This window comes from Marmota flaviventris, chromosome 4 (assembly GCF_047511675.1).
Source record: "Marmota flaviventris isolate mMarFla1 chromosome 4, mMarFla1.hap1, whole genome shotgun sequence".
NCBI classification, from domain to species: domain Eukaryota; kingdom Metazoa; phylum Chordata; class Mammalia; order Rodentia; family Sciuridae; genus Marmota; species Marmota flaviventris.
Window position 1 is genome coordinate 16,042,457 of NC_092501.1, and position 15,672 is coordinate 16,058,128.

Genomic DNA, 15,672 nt, shown 5'->3' on the forward strand with positions numbered 1-15,672 from the left:
TAACTATTAATATATCATCAGATAGCATTATTCTTAGAAATATTTGGGAAATATAGCTTTCGGGTGGTTTCCTTATTAGCATGCTAAGAAAATGGCAGAATCTATTAAAAACTCCTTTATATCATTTTAGCTATAAAAGACAAAAGAATTCTCATAAATGCTTGGTTTACACAAAAATACTAAGTAGCCAAAACAAAACATAACACATACTCAAATAAAAACACTAAACAAAAGACATCACTACTTCAAGAGGTAAGGCAGTACCTTGGCAACCTGGGAACAGCATGATGGCTCAGGAATAGGCCTGGCTGACCTGTGCTTCGGGTGCTCCTACCCTATGTCTAAGGCCGCATGTGTTGCGCATCTTGATTCATGACCCAAAGACATGAATCACTTTTCTCTTTGACTAATATGTTGTTACATTTCAGTTCAGCCTTGGATAAGCAGAATTAGTAAGGATGTACTTAGATTTTATTAATTATGTACATGTTAAACAAGAGGCTTTATTTATTTTTTTTAAACGTAAGGCCAGGAAGATATAGAACAAAATGATTTATGCTTAAATGATTCTTTATTTTGCTACATTCAAAGGGATCCAGAAGTATGCTTAAGTTCTTATGGGAAAAAGGAGAGAAAAATAAAATTACATACAAATCCTGGCTTATTAATTTTATAATCTAAATGTCAAGTTCTTAAGGCACTGTCCTGGTCTTCAAGAAGATTTTGTTGGAAAATAAAATATAATACTTCTATTTAAGATGTTAGAGGTCCAAAATATATGTATTTTCATAAGTAAGTGTACAGTTTATTAAAAACAAGACAGGATATATAATTATACTGAAAGGATACATAACTTAATGATTTCCTGCTTTGACAAGACTTTTTTGGATATTTTTGTTTGCTCTTTGAAGAAGTAAGATTAATTCATATACATTAAATAACAATAATTTTGTAATGTAGTTAGAAGTTAATGTGTTGTCTTTCTACAGTTTGCTATTAATTATAAATTTCAATTTTAATATATTTACCTGAGTTATTTTAAACTACAAAACATATTATATAGCATAATTAAAAGGAAACTTTACCTCCAATACTGTACTGAATTTGTCCATTCTTACAAATGACCAAAATTCTATGATGTCCAGTATCTGCTACTGCCAGTCTATTAGTAGCATGGTCCACTGTTATTTTGCCAGGAAACAGCAATGGTGAAGGTGGCAAAGAATCTTTATAGAGCTTTATTCCAATTTTATTATCTCTGATTTGTCCCCTTTCTTTGTAATATTTTAAAGCTATTGAAGTGTATAAAAATAATTTATCTTTGTGTCCCTCTCCAATCAAAGAAAATAACATATTTCCGCGGGGCCCAAGGATGACCAGAGTGGGCCAGCAGGAAACTTCTAGCTCTTGCCAAAGGCAGGCATCTGCATCATTGACCACAGGGTGGGTGATGTTGTATCGGAGAACAGCACTCTTAATGTTGTCCAGGACTTTTTCATTTGGAAACTTAGCTGAGTGGACACCAACAATCAGAAGACCATCTGAAAGACGGAAAGCATACAAGAAATATTATGAAGTATTACACAGCATCATCTATACATTAGACTTCAGGTCATTAAGAGGTATAAACAGTTGATAAATTTTTTAAAAAAATACAACTATAGTATCTTTAATGGCATAGAACACACGTATAAAAAATTAACAAATTTTTTATTATTTGGAGCTGTAGCACAGTGGTAGAGCGTTTGCCTAGCACATGTGAGGTATGGGTTCAATCCTCAGTAGCACCACATATAAAAATAAACAAATAAAATAAAGGTATTGTTATGGCAGTATGTATAAACGTGGCTGTATAACCAATGTGATCCTGCAATTTGTACACGTGGGGAAAAATAAGAATTCATACCGCATTTGAATCAAATGTATGATATATGATATGTCAAGATCATTGTAATGTTCTGAGCAACTAATAAAAAAAATAAAGGTATTGTGTCCATCTACAACTAAAAAAATATATTTAAAAAAATTAACATATTTTGCTGGGTGTAGTGATGCATGCCTGTAATCCCAGGGAACTGGGAGGCTGAAGCAGAAGGATCACAAGTTTGAGACCAGCCTCAGTAACTTAGCAAGCAAGACCCTGTCTCAAAATAAATAAGGACTAAGGATGCAGCTCAGTGGTAAAACACCCCATTTTTTAAAAAAATTTCATGATAATCTTTATTTCTATATAAAAACACACGTGATCAGGGGCTGAGGTTGTGGCTCAGTGGTAAGAGCGCACACCTAGCATGTGTGAGGCACTGGGTTCAATCCTCAGCACCACGTAAAAATAAATAAAGGCATTGTGTCCAACTTAAAAAAAAGACTAAAACAAAAAAAAAAGTGATCAAATTCATGGGCTATTGTAGTATTAAAATTTTTCATGCCTATTGGCTAGATAAAAGCTTTTAAAAAATAGTATTTGTTTAATGAAAATACTATTTGAAATAAGTTCACTGAATGAGCTTAATGGCAATAAAATGACAGAGGAAAAAGTCAAAGAACCTAAGATAGTTCAACAGAAGTGATCCAACCGAAAGAATGCAGAGAAAGAAGACTGAATAAAAAGAAACAGTACCTCGGAGATCTGTGGAACAGGTTAGAAGACATAAAATGTAACTAGAATCCCAGAAGAAGAGGAGAAAGAGACTGGGGAAGAATATCTAACTAAATAATAAACTTCTAAAATTTGGCCAAAGATATAAATTTACTGAATTTAATGTCAGCAAACAACAAAAAAGACAAATTACAAGAAAGTCCTGCCTCGATACATCACAAACAAATGGCTGAAAACAAATGATTAAATACATCTCAAAAGCAGATATTAAATAAAGATACATGAGGAATGGTTGCCAGAGAGCTGGATGTAGGGAAAGAAATGGGAAGGGCTGAATACTTCTTGCCCTGGGCAAGTTAATTCACCTCTCTGTTGATCGGTTTTTGCAAATGAGGGAACTATCACTAACTGCTTCCTAGGTCAGGCAGATTAAAAGAGTCTGTGTAAGGCATTTAGAATAGTGCCAAGTATACAATAAAATCTCAAAGAACTTAGCTATTATTATTTTTTAAAGTTGTAAGTATAAAGATAACCAAACAAACTTCTCAAATCATCAAAATAAATTAATAACACACGATGTTGGGAAACACAGCAATACTTATTATGTGTCGGAACTGTGTTGTTGTGTTTACGAGGTCATGCCCATAATATGTGTATTGGGTTATACGCATAATGGCACAATGCTTTTAGACAATAATCATAGGAATCAATATGAATGGGTTCAACTCATTTATTAAAAGAAAAAAGTTTTATACACACTGAATATAAGAGATACATCTAAAATAAAGTGAATCAGAAAGGCTACAAATAAGGGATAGGCAAAGGTAGAGCAGGCAATAATGAACACAGGCGAATACGGCATTACGTCTTCTCTGACTCCTGGGCCAGTAGAGCGTTCAGCTCCCTGACAAAGGAACCTGATTCTGCTTTCACCTCATTAAATAAATTGGAAGCCTATGAAAGTATTTCTATATGAAAACACATGTGATCAAATTCATGGGCTATTGCAGGATAGCCCAATTCCAAATTGTCTTTGTTCTTCCCTACTTCAAACCCATCCTTCCTTTTCAACTGCCTGGCATCTTCAAGCTGAGTTGCTGCACACAAAAGCAACAGCCTCATGCAGAGGTCCACACTTACATACACTCAATAAATCCCTGTTTTTCACTACTCCTAATGGCTCTGCTTCTCTTATCAAACCATGACTAATACTAAAACCCTACATCCTTGTTTTGGTCCTACCTCTACTATTACGTGTATGAAATCTTCAGCTACCCACAGGCAGTTTCCCTATCATCCCTAGTTGGATGAAGCTCTCCCTAAGGTATATTCACCAGGAAGGACACATGAGCACGATATTCTGAGTTCTTGGACACTCAAACTGTTTTTCACAGCTTTGACTGATGCTTTAACACACGGTTGGATACAGTATCCTTGGTTTTCTCCTGAAATGCTTGCTTGTATCCTGTTTGTGAAAAGTCTGACAAGTCTTGATAACATGTCTTCTTTGCAAGTCATCTTTTTGTCCCAGGTCTTGATTTTTTTTTTTAATTTTTCTTTCTTTCAATAGTTTTATTGGGATACTGCTTGAACTGTTTTGGGTCAATTTTCCCTTGTACCTGGTAGGAGCCCTCAATACGTAGATTCAAGTTTTCTTTCATTCACACTAAGTTTTCTTAAATTCTAATTTTAATTAGTTATTACACTGGTTCTGGCCAGTTGTCTTGATTTTCTTGAGTATCTCCAAGTAGTCTTATGTTGGACCTCCTTTGTCCACCTACCAATTCAATCATTTTTTTTCTAAATCTTTGAACTTTTTTGTTTAGTTCATTTTCCGTCTCCAGGCTTTCTTTTTCCCCTTCTTTACTTAAATATCCCTTAGTACATTTTTATATGAATTATTGTCCCTTGAGTGCCTTATAATTTAGTTTTCAATTGTAATATAATTTTGAACTTTTCCTTCCTTTTCTTTCCTGATCTCAATCAACACACATTTCTTCTTTTTTTTGTCTTTTTCTTAGTTTTTCAATTTCTGAATCCAGTTGTTTTTTCATTATTCCTAAATGCTGTTTGAGGATATTTAATTCAGTATGGAGGAAGTGTTACAGATTTTGTCAATTTTGTGATTGGTAAAGTGAGACTTTGCATCAACATTTCAACTCTGAATTGCATTCTCAGCTTTCCCCGGTTCTATACGGATGTGATCTGCGTTTCCTATTCCTCTTCATTTTGTGGGCAGGTTCCCAGCTTGAGAGTGCCCTCTTCTGACAGTTCCTTTTTTTCTGTGAGGTTTTATTGATGGATAGCATCTCTGAAGGGAGGAGTGTGTCTTTCTCTTTTGTTTCTGCTAGATCCTAAACTTTTCCCTCTTAATTCCTTCTTCTCCTTCAGCTGCCCATCTCAAGGGATGGCAAATCTGCAACATATGGAATTTTCTCCCCAAAGCAATGCTCCTCCCATGGAAGAAATGCTTCCATCCTAGCCCTGTATTCTTTTTTGTTTTTTGTGGTGCTGGGTATTGAACCCAGGGCCTTACGCATGCAAGGCAAGTATTCTACCAACTGAGCTATATGCCCAGCCCCTGCCTGTATTCTTTCAGAGCTGGTAATACATTCAAATCTGTGTTGAATCTGGGCACTTTATACTGGAGTTTCTCTTTCTGGGGGTGAGGAGGTTATTCTGTTTTTGCTTTGTTTGCCTGAGACCTTTAATCCACTTATTTTTTCTTGAGGAGTCTTTTAATCCTCTGTCCCTGTTCTTAGCACCTGCAGGCTTGTAGCAGCAGGACCTTTCCTGGTATTTAGTTTATTTCCCAACTTACATGTGATGTGAAGGCCATGTTATTCTGTCTCCTAGTATTATAAACTGCAGGGTCAGATATTGTTTTATTTGCTCTCCTTGTCGTTTTTATGTTTGGGGAGGGTAGGGAAGGAGAGTGGAAAGGTTTAAAATTAGGTGGCCACCATTCTCCAAACCTGGAAGTAGCACTGACAGATTATTGTTTAAAGTATGTTTTAGCTTTTATATTGCTCACTGATTAAATAAATGTAATTGAGTTCTAAAACCAGTCCCTTACTTAATGGAGAAATGTAAGCAGTATTTTTCTTTCTTTTTTCAGTACTGGGGATTAAACTCAGGGGCACCACTGAGCCACCCCAGCCCTTTTTTTATATTTTACTTAGAGGCAGCAACTCGCTGAGTCACTTAGGGCCTCCCTAAGTTGCTGAGGCTTATACATATTACATATCTGCAACAATTACTATCCATCACAATCCACTGTACGTTTTCCTACTAATCAATATACCTCAACATTTCCTGAGGGTGTTCACTAGGTGAAGAGAGTGAAGGAGATTCCAGGGAGGAAAGTCAGCACATGCAAAGAGGTCACAAGGAAGAAGAGACAGAAGTGGCCAAGCAGAAAACAAAAGGTGAGCAAGGGATGGATGAGAATAAGGAGAGAGGGTCAACCTTAAAGTCAAAAAGGATTAGATCTTCAGCCTCAGGGCAATGGAAGTCATTTGGGGATGAAATCCAAGTCTCAAAGGCTCTCCCAACAAAACCAGAGGCTGAGGTTGTAGCTCAGTGGTAGAGCGCTTGCCTAGCACGTGAGGGACTACAGATCTGCTATATCCATTCTTGTCCACTACTGACTTATCTACCCAGGAGTCAGACTGAACTTCTAAAAAATGCGAATCTGATTATGTCCGCCCCCCGAGAGAAAACCCCTCTCTGGTTTTCCACAGTGCTTAGTATAACAACCAATCTCATCTCTCCAGAATCTTCTCCACACTTTTCTCTTCCCCCAGAGTGTTTTAGCAACCTGGCTTTCTTTTACTTCATCAAGAATTATCACTACTAGTGGTCCTCCCTTATCCATTTTCCATGGTTTTAGTCACCTGCAGTATGATCATAGCCTGAAAATTACAGAAACAAACAATTCAAATGTTTTCAATTGTATGCTCTTCTAAGTATGTGATGAAATCTCATACCTTCCCACTCCACCTTAGGACATAAATCATGCATTTATCCAGGGTATCCACACTGTATATGCTACCCACTTGTCTAAGTTACCAGATCAACTGTCACAGTATCACACAGTGTTCTAGTAACCCTTATATTACTTCATCATGGTCCCAAAGTGCAGAAGTAGTGATACTGATAATTCACATCTGCCAAAGAGAAACGATTCTTTTGAGTGAACACACGAAAGTTCTTGACTTAATAAGGAAAGAAAAAAAATTGTATGGCAAGGTTGTTAAGATCTATGGTCAGAATGCATTTTTTACTAGTCAGACTGTGAAGAAGAAAAAAGAAATTGATGCTAATTTTGCTGTCAAATCTTAAACTGCTAAAGTTATTTATGCCACAGTGTATGATAACTGCTTAGTAATAATGGAAGAGGGTGACAGGTTATAAGGTTCAGCACAAGCAGTGGTTTTGAGAACCCCTGGGGTCTGGACCATATCCCCATGTCAAGGAAGATGACTATGTTCCCCTGGCTTTCAGGCCCTGATACCTAGTGTTCCCTCTGTCTAGAATGTTCTCACCCTCTGTCACCTTCAAAAGCCATGCTTGTCTTGTACACCTCAGGCTCAATTTTTACTTTCGTAAGAGAGCTTTCTTTAAGCTTAAACCAGATTAAACCCCATTATTGCCTTCGTGGCATCCTGTAATTTTCCCTTTTAGCACTAATGAGAAACTACACAAATATGTATGTGATTATTCAATTATATGCCTCCCCTGTAAACTATAATTTTTGTTACTCACATAGGGATCATGCATATTTTATTATTCACCTCACAGCACACAGTACATAAATAGGAAATAAATGAACAGACAGGATTAAATACTGAAGAGAAGTACATTTTTATAAATTTATGTGACACATAATCCAAATAGGACATCTATAATGATCATATACAAAGTCCACTGCAAGGTATCTACACTTCCCTTTTCGGTTTTAAGAACTTGAAAGTATAGAGATTTTTAAAAACTATTTTGCTTTTTCTATTCATCATACATTATAAACATACATATTTTATATATGAAAGTTAGGTTGGAAAAGTTTCTTCCCTTTGGGAATCTTTTGCCCACACAAAGATCAAAACTACTCCATTAAATATAGAAGAAAAGAAAAATAAAGAGAAGGAAGGAGGAGAGGAGAGAGAATAAGGAGGTAGGAGGGGAAGGAGGCAAGAAGAAATATCAAAACTTATAATTGCTTCTAAAATATTAGTAATACAATAACTTTTTAAGATAAATCATTTTAAAAGCTTCAAAGGTCTTATTTTTCACATTTATACACATATATTGAATACAAATCTATCACAACTGCATATGCCATTTTAGTAGATAGTGTAACAATCTGGGTAAATAAATGTCCTGAGAATATGAGGGCATTTTTGAAGGCGGTAGAAGGAGACATTCTGATATCTAAAAGAGAAGCAAGACTTCACTAGACAACAGGCTTGGAGATCATTCCAGGCACAGGGAACACTGTGGGTCATGGAATTGAAGTAGCAGGACATGGAAGGAACTAAAGGAAAGCCAGGAGGCTAGAACAGCTTGAGGGAAGAGAAGAAGGTGTGGAGAAGATGTGGAGAGGAGGTAGAAGAGCTGTGGAAAACAGGAAATAAAAGGATCAAAATCACTTCAATGTAGACTGAAGCAGAGAACAGAAGCAAATTTGAAAGACAACAAAAAGCTGACATGAGGCCACTGTTCACGCTAAAAACCCTGAAAATTTGTCACAAATTGACCAATATTTTTAGGGTACCTTAACTGTACAAGGACACAAAATAATAGCTGAAGAAGCAAATATAAAGTATGTGCATAAAAGAGTTAACAGAGCAGGCCTGGCGGCCTGAAGGGCCTCTTTCTAAGAGGGCTCCATCCTGGCTCCAGGAGGGTAAACTGTGGGACGGTTCTCAGAACTGGCAAGAGTGGCTCCCTCTGCCCACACTGTTTGCACAAACAATACAGTTTAAGCTGAACACCTGCTGTCCTTCTGGGAGTCTGGAATTTTGGAACATGCCAGCAGGCAAGAGATGCCCACATGATCAGCCCCCAACGAAAACCTTAGGTGTTAAGCTGTTAATAAGTGTCCCTGGTTGGCAGCAACTCCAATGTGTCTCTCAATTTTCTTTGCTGAGGGAATTAAGGGTACGCTGTATGAGGACTTGGGAGTCTTGTGCCTGGTCTCCACTGGACTCAGCCCCATGCATCTTTCCCTTCCCTGATTTTGCTTTGCATTCTTTCACTGTAATAAACCACAGGCAAGGGCACCCCTCTACAAGGAATCTTGTTGAGTCCTACGACTAAATTAAACAATGGTGATTTGGGGAACCCTGATAAAAATGAAACTATTTATTAATTCATTTAAAGGCTTAGTTTTACTATAACATTAGAAGTACTTTATTCTGTACATTAAAGTACTTTAATATTTAGTAAAATATTACACACAAAAAAGCATATACTATATGATAGAATGCTAATATTTACTTAATAGTAACCTGACGTTCAGGTTTTTAACAGTCTGATTTAGTTATACACTAACATACGCCAGGCAATCACATGTTAAAATATGCAAAATCTTCCTGATAAATGTTTTCTTATAAAACAAAAGGCACTGTGCTAAATCTGGGTGCTATAGAATAACATACCAATATATAAAGCATAAAGTTAAAAAAACTTAGAAACTCTCTAGTAGTAAAAGAAACTGCTGAAGTTTAATATATAATGTGCTAAAGTATTATGAATTAGTGACTTTAGGACAGTTACATTCTTAAAAAATGTTTAAGTATCAGAATGACTCATCACTATTAAGCATCATTTACCTTTTTCTTTAAGTCTCTTTGCATCTGTCATTTCTCATAGACTATGAGAAACTGCAAACCTGAGTTTGTTTATTTTGCAGTACTGGGGATTAAACTCAGAGCCCACCATATGCTAGACAAGTATTGATCTATATTCTCTGGCCTTTTTATTTTGAGGCAAGGTATCACTAAACTGATCAACCTAGCTTCAAACTTGTGATCCTCCTGCCTCAGCCTCTGGAGTTGCATTACAGGCGTGTACCACAATGTCTGGCCAACATTGAGATTAGAGGCATGTTCCACCATGTCCAGGTAAATCTGAGTTTAAAAGCTATTTTACAGAGGAAAGAGACTGGGTTTTAAACTGGGTCTCTTTTAAGGTGTTTTGAATTAATAAGCACTTCCTCATTAGGAAGAGAAATTCTGGCTTACTCAGAAGATGAACAGAACATTCCACAGAATTTAAAATACACTACAGAATGACACTTCAAGAACATAAATAGCACTGCACCAGATATGTTCAGAAACATATCAGGTAGTAATAGAAGAAGACATTTAGCTACAAGAAAGCACAGCTAATTAAGTGACAGCTTACTGAACTTTCATGTGGTAATCTCTGTGTATACCTTCTTTTGTGAATATGAATTAACTTATCTTTTGACAATATAAAAATCTTTTAAGTTACCCAGGATTTCCATATAGTAGCATATTGTTGAAATATGTTACTTTGAAATTACAAAGTTGAGACCACTTTCAAAGCATTTTTTTAAATGCTTAAAAATTTATTTCACAAACAATATTCTAACAGCCAAATGCAGAAAAACAAATTAGTCAGTCAGTCTACTGTCCCACTCTATCAAATGAGCTATCTGGGTAACAAATCCTACTCAATGGTATGCTAGTAACTAGCTCATTGAAGGTAGGGGGAGAGGAATGAAAGCAAAAAAAAAAAAAAAAACCAGTTCAGAAAAACCAAAACCCAGATTTGAAGCATTTGTTGATCCTGTGAGGTAAATATATCCAGTATGGAAGATTTCAAGCTCACACTGGCTCATCAGACTTACATATTCAACAAATGGCCTTCACGAGCCTGTAGCAATCAGTGCTGATGCACTGCTTGCACAGACCCGCCCCCACCCCCGCAGAGGGCACAAACGCATCCTTAAAATAATCATTTTTAAAATAGGGGTTAAAACGCCATATTTATGTTATTATGTTTTTTTCCATTAAAATTTACTATATTAACTATTTTAAAGTATTCAATTCAGAGCACTGTTGTGTGCAGCCATTACATACATCTCCTGAACACTTTTCATCTCGCAAAACAGAAGCTGTGCCCATTAAACAGAATTCCCATTCTCCCTCCCCCAATAACAGCACCCCACTTTCTGTCTCTATGATTCTGACAGTTATTAGTACCTCATGTAAGTAGAATCATGTGGAATTTGTTTTTTTGCATAAAGCCTTCAAGTATCATCTGTTTGTTTACTATTTAAGACTGAATTCTATGTAAGTGTGCACAAGTGTGTAAGCTTTGTTTACTCTGGTACTGGTGACTGAACACAGGAGCACTTTGCCACTGAGCTCCATCTCCACCCATGCCTTTTTAATTTTTACACTGAGATAGGGTTTTGCTGAGTTGCTGAGGCTGGCCTCGACTTGCCAACCTCCTGCCTCAGCCTCCCTGGTAGCTGGGATTTCAGGCATGTGTCACCACACTCAACTAAGGCTGAATGATATTTCAATGCATGCATAGCTCACATTCCATATCTTAGCTGTTATGAATAATGCTACTTGAGAAGTCTATTCAGATCTTCTTTTCTTCAGTTTAGTCTTTTCATCTGGGTTACCCAATTTGTCTGGCATTTTCTTATAATCTGTTTTACTTCTATAAAAAAATAAAAATGTCCCTAATTTTATTTTTGATTTTAGCAATTTGAGCCTCCTTTTTTTTTAATTTTAGTTCATCTAGTAAAGTTTGTTAAATGTGTTGATATTTTCAAAGAACCAATTTTTGACCTTTATTATTTTTCTACTTACTATCTATTTTGTCTCTCTCTTCCCAAACCTTTATTGTTTCCTTCTGCTAGCTTACAGTTTAGCTAGTTCTTCTAATTCCTTAAGCCTGAAAGTCAGTTACTGATTTAAAGTATTTCTTGTTTCCTAATGTAAGCATTTGTGACTACAAACTCCCCTCTTAGAAATCTAAAACTAAAAAAAAAAAAAAAGTTTCCATAAATCTTTTAACTTTGTAATTTTACTTCTGTTATTGATTTCCAACTGCATTCTATCATGATCAGAGAACATACTTTGTAAAGTATCTTTTTAAATCTTCTGAAACTTACTTTGTGGTCTAATATATGATTCATCCTGGAAAATGTCTGTGGAGAGCCATCCGTGGACTATATGTGGTCCAAATCGGCATGGAAACCCACTGAATAGGAAAATGTGGTATTTGGGAACTTCCAGTGTCAATCCCGCTAGTAAGATCACCCAGATACATGTGAACCTGACTCTACCAGGTCCCACACAGCACCAGAGATGGGGTGACCTGCTGTGGCCACACAGCCTCTCTGAGATGAGTGCAGCCTGTCAAGATGCCAATCAAACTGCTAGACTGCAAGACATCATGAAGCAAGACTCCACCCCTGAAACCTTATCCCTGCCTTTGATGCACCCTCTTAAATAAAACCACCGGAGCCATTTTCAAATTGTTCAGCTCCAGCTCCTATGTGGGCTGGACCTATCAGGTGCTTTTAAAACTATTTTTCTGACTTTGTTTTTTATTTCTTCACTAATTATTTCAGACTTTATTTTCTCAGGGGGCTTATCTCCTCCTGAACAGGAAAAATTACCTTAGTGAAGTGCTGGCCACCTTTCGATAAAATGTCCCACATACACTTGAAAAGAATTGTTTTATCTTGTCAGATCTGGTTGGTTTATTGTGCTGTTGGAGTCTTTTATTTCCTCATCTTCCATCTGGTTGCTCTACTGAGAATGGTGTACTGATTCCTCCAACTACCACTGGAGAACATGTGTTTCTCCCCTCAATCTTTGTCTCATGTATTTTGATAGTTTGTTAATAAGTGCATAAGTTTTTATCTAGTTCTATTGATCTTTTATCAACACATAATGACCTCTGGTCCTTTTTGTCCAATATTAACACAGTCTCCTCTGTGCTCTTTGAGAGATTATTTGCAAGAATTGCCCAGTCCATCATTTTACTTTCAACCTGTTTGTATCTGGGGATCTAAAGTGAGCCTCCTGTAGACCACATATGGGTGGATTATGTTTTTATCCACTTTGCCAGCCTCTGTCTTTTGATTAGAGAGCTTAAACCATTTACACTTAAAGTAATTACTGATAAGGGAACAATGACTTTTGTCATGCTGCTATTTGTTTCCTACACAACCTCAGAGCTTTTTTATCCCTCATTTCACATATTCCCTTTTTTGGGGAGTGGGTACCGGGGATTGAACTTAGGGGCACTAGACCACTGAGCCATATCCCCAGACCTATTTTGTATTTTATTTAGAGACAGGGTCTCACTGAGTTAGTTGCTTAGAGCCTTGCTTTTGCAAGACTGGCTTTGAATTTGTGATCCTCCTGCCTCAGCCTCCCAAACCACTGGGATTACAGGCATGAGTCACTGTACCCAGTGACTTTTCTAGTGTTCAACATTGATTTTTTTTTTAAGTAAATGTTTAAATTCCCTTCTTATTTCCTTTTGTGCATATTCTTTAGCTGTGTGAGTGTGTGTGTGTGTGTGTGTGTGTGTGTATATGTGTGCGCGTGCGCACTTACCATGGAAATTATATTTAACATACGAAAGTTATCCTACTCCAATCTGAATTTGTACCAGGGTAACATCAATAACAAAAAAAGTATCATTTAACATTAACAATTCCATGCCCATCCCTTTCAATTCTTGAGATCACACAATAACATATTTAAACACTATGTATCTAAAATCATGAAGTGGTAAATTTGGGGGGCTTTGTGTTTTTTTTTTTTTTGCGGGGGGTGGGGTGCACTGGGGATTGAATCCAGGGGCACTGAACCACTGAGACACATCCCCAATCCTTTTCATTTTTTGAGACAGGGTCTTGCTAAGTTGCTTAGGGCCTCACCAAATTGCTGAGGCTGGCTTTGAACTTTGATTCTCCTGCCTAAGCCCCCTGAGTTGCTAGGATTACAGGTGTACAACACTTCCCCCAGTTTTCACATTTCCCTGTTTCTCTGCATGCCTTGTAATTTTTTGGTTGGAAACCGAATAGTTGCATCAAATAATATGGTAATTCTCCCTTCCCCAAGATTCGTGGTCTGTTGTTATTTTGATTGTTTAGGGTGTCTCTGTCGAAGATCATCCTGACTGTAAACTTAAGGGCTTCTGGATCCCTTCTGAGTCTGCATCTTCCCTTGGGCAAGAACAATGACTTTCTAAGTTTCTTCATGATACAGATGGAACTGAATATCTTAGTCTTCGATGTCAGCCTCCCACAACAAGAAATAAAGGGGGAAAATAGGCACCAGCCCCTAAGATCCACCAGAAGTCACCTCAGTCATATGGGGAGGAGCTTGCCACAAAGTGGAAAGGTCAACAACAGTAGGCACTACCACTTGTCTGCACCTCTGTGACCAGATGGGGCATCAGCAAGCAGAGCACAGATCAGATATCTGTCATGGTGCTGGAGCTAAGGGCTGGGTAGCTGCTACTGTGCTCAGAGCTGAAAGTGATCAAAATGAAAGCACCTTGCAGTCCAAGGCCTCCGTGGAAGCTGGAAGCCTTTAACAGATTCCAGAATTCCAAATCAGACAGATTCTGCCAGTGCAAATGTTGTCTAGGTGGACATAAATTTGTTACTTTTTACTCCACCATCTCCCATGAGTTCTTTTTCTACTTAAAATGTATTTTACTTTTCAGAAGTGTATTTGCACATAAAAATCTAATTTCCCACAACACGCTTTCATAAAAATAATGTTTCCAATAAAGTGGTAGGCAATTAAGGGGTTTCCATTTGAGGAAATCAATGAACTTGCTGTAAGTATGGGGGGTTCACCAATTAAGTTTACCAAATGCAATTCAGGAGAACATCTTAGGTAGGAAATGGTTAACCCTGGGATTCTTAACCCAGTATGTGGTACCCTTCTAAAATGCAAACTCATCACCTCACCCTCCCATTAAAAAACCAAAGAATTCAAAAACAAGCTTTTACATCTCCAGATCCTCAAAGGAAGCAAAAGTCTAAACAGTTAAGAATGCTACACAAGGACTTCACAACGTGGTCCTAAACTGCCTCTGTCTCCTTTTATTTTTATGACAAGCCCTTATGATCCTGCCATATTAAATGATTCGCCTGTTCCTGGAGCAAGAATCTGACTCTTCTGGGCTCCCCTGCCTCCCTTTTCATTCGCAGGTGCACCCCTGCTCACTTCTCAAGTTCTAGCTCAATCCTGTTTCTCTGAGAAGACTTTTTAATGTCTATAAGCAAAGCCAGATATCCCTTTCCTCAGGAGTTCAGTAATGCTTTTTATTCAACTTTGTTACACATTTACTCATCAGTTAGCAGAGTACAGTGCACATAATTCACGCTTTATAAGTGTGCCAGTTTGAATAAGAGACACAAACATCTAAAGTCCAGGGAATAATGATATATTTCTTCATAGAGATGAATTTTTGAAAATAGGATTTAGCCACTGGGAATATTTAAGTTCTTGATAAATCTTTTGATTGGTAATTTTAAGACACAATCTAGTATAACTTAAAAGCATCTGAAGTTTTAATTGCATTTAAAGTACATCTAGATAATCACATTTTTAAAAAACTAAATTTCAAGATATTCTTCATTTTTGTACATGTCTGTTCCATCTTTACTCCACAAGATCTGTGATCCTATCTCTTTTTTAATCGACTCTAAGAATAGTAATTAAATTTGTTAAAAACTAATTAAATGAAACCTTTAATCAATTTCATTTACTCTCATGCGCTTTTTTTTTTTTTTTTGAGAGAGAGAGAGAGAGAGAGAATGAATCTTTTTTGAAGATGGACACAACACAATGCCTTTATTTTATTTTTTTTTTATGTGGTGCTGAGAATCGAACCCGGGTCTCGCCTGTGCTAGGCGAGTGCTCTACTGCTGAGCCACAATCCCAGCCCCTCTCATACTATTTTTTTAAAGTAAAAAAAATCTGATAATTTTTCAAACTTCTACAGCAAATACTAAATATAATCTCATTCACTTTTGGAATCTGTAATAC

At 37.0% G+C, this 15,672-nt stretch overlaps 1 protein-coding gene across 1 annotated transcript in view; it reads right to left on the reverse strand.

The window, feature by feature from the left end:
* The window catches only part of Nhlrc2 (NHL repeat containing 2), a 59,477-nt gene that overhangs the window by 36,091 nt on the left and 7,714 nt on the right, over positions 1-15,672 (reverse strand). Inside the window, exon 3 of the mRNA XM_027930186.2 lies at positions 1,086-1,541. Coding sequence (XP_027785987.2) covers positions 1,086-1,541 — 456 coding nt within the window. The remainder of the gene's footprint in view (positions 1-1,085; positions 1,542-15,672) is intronic.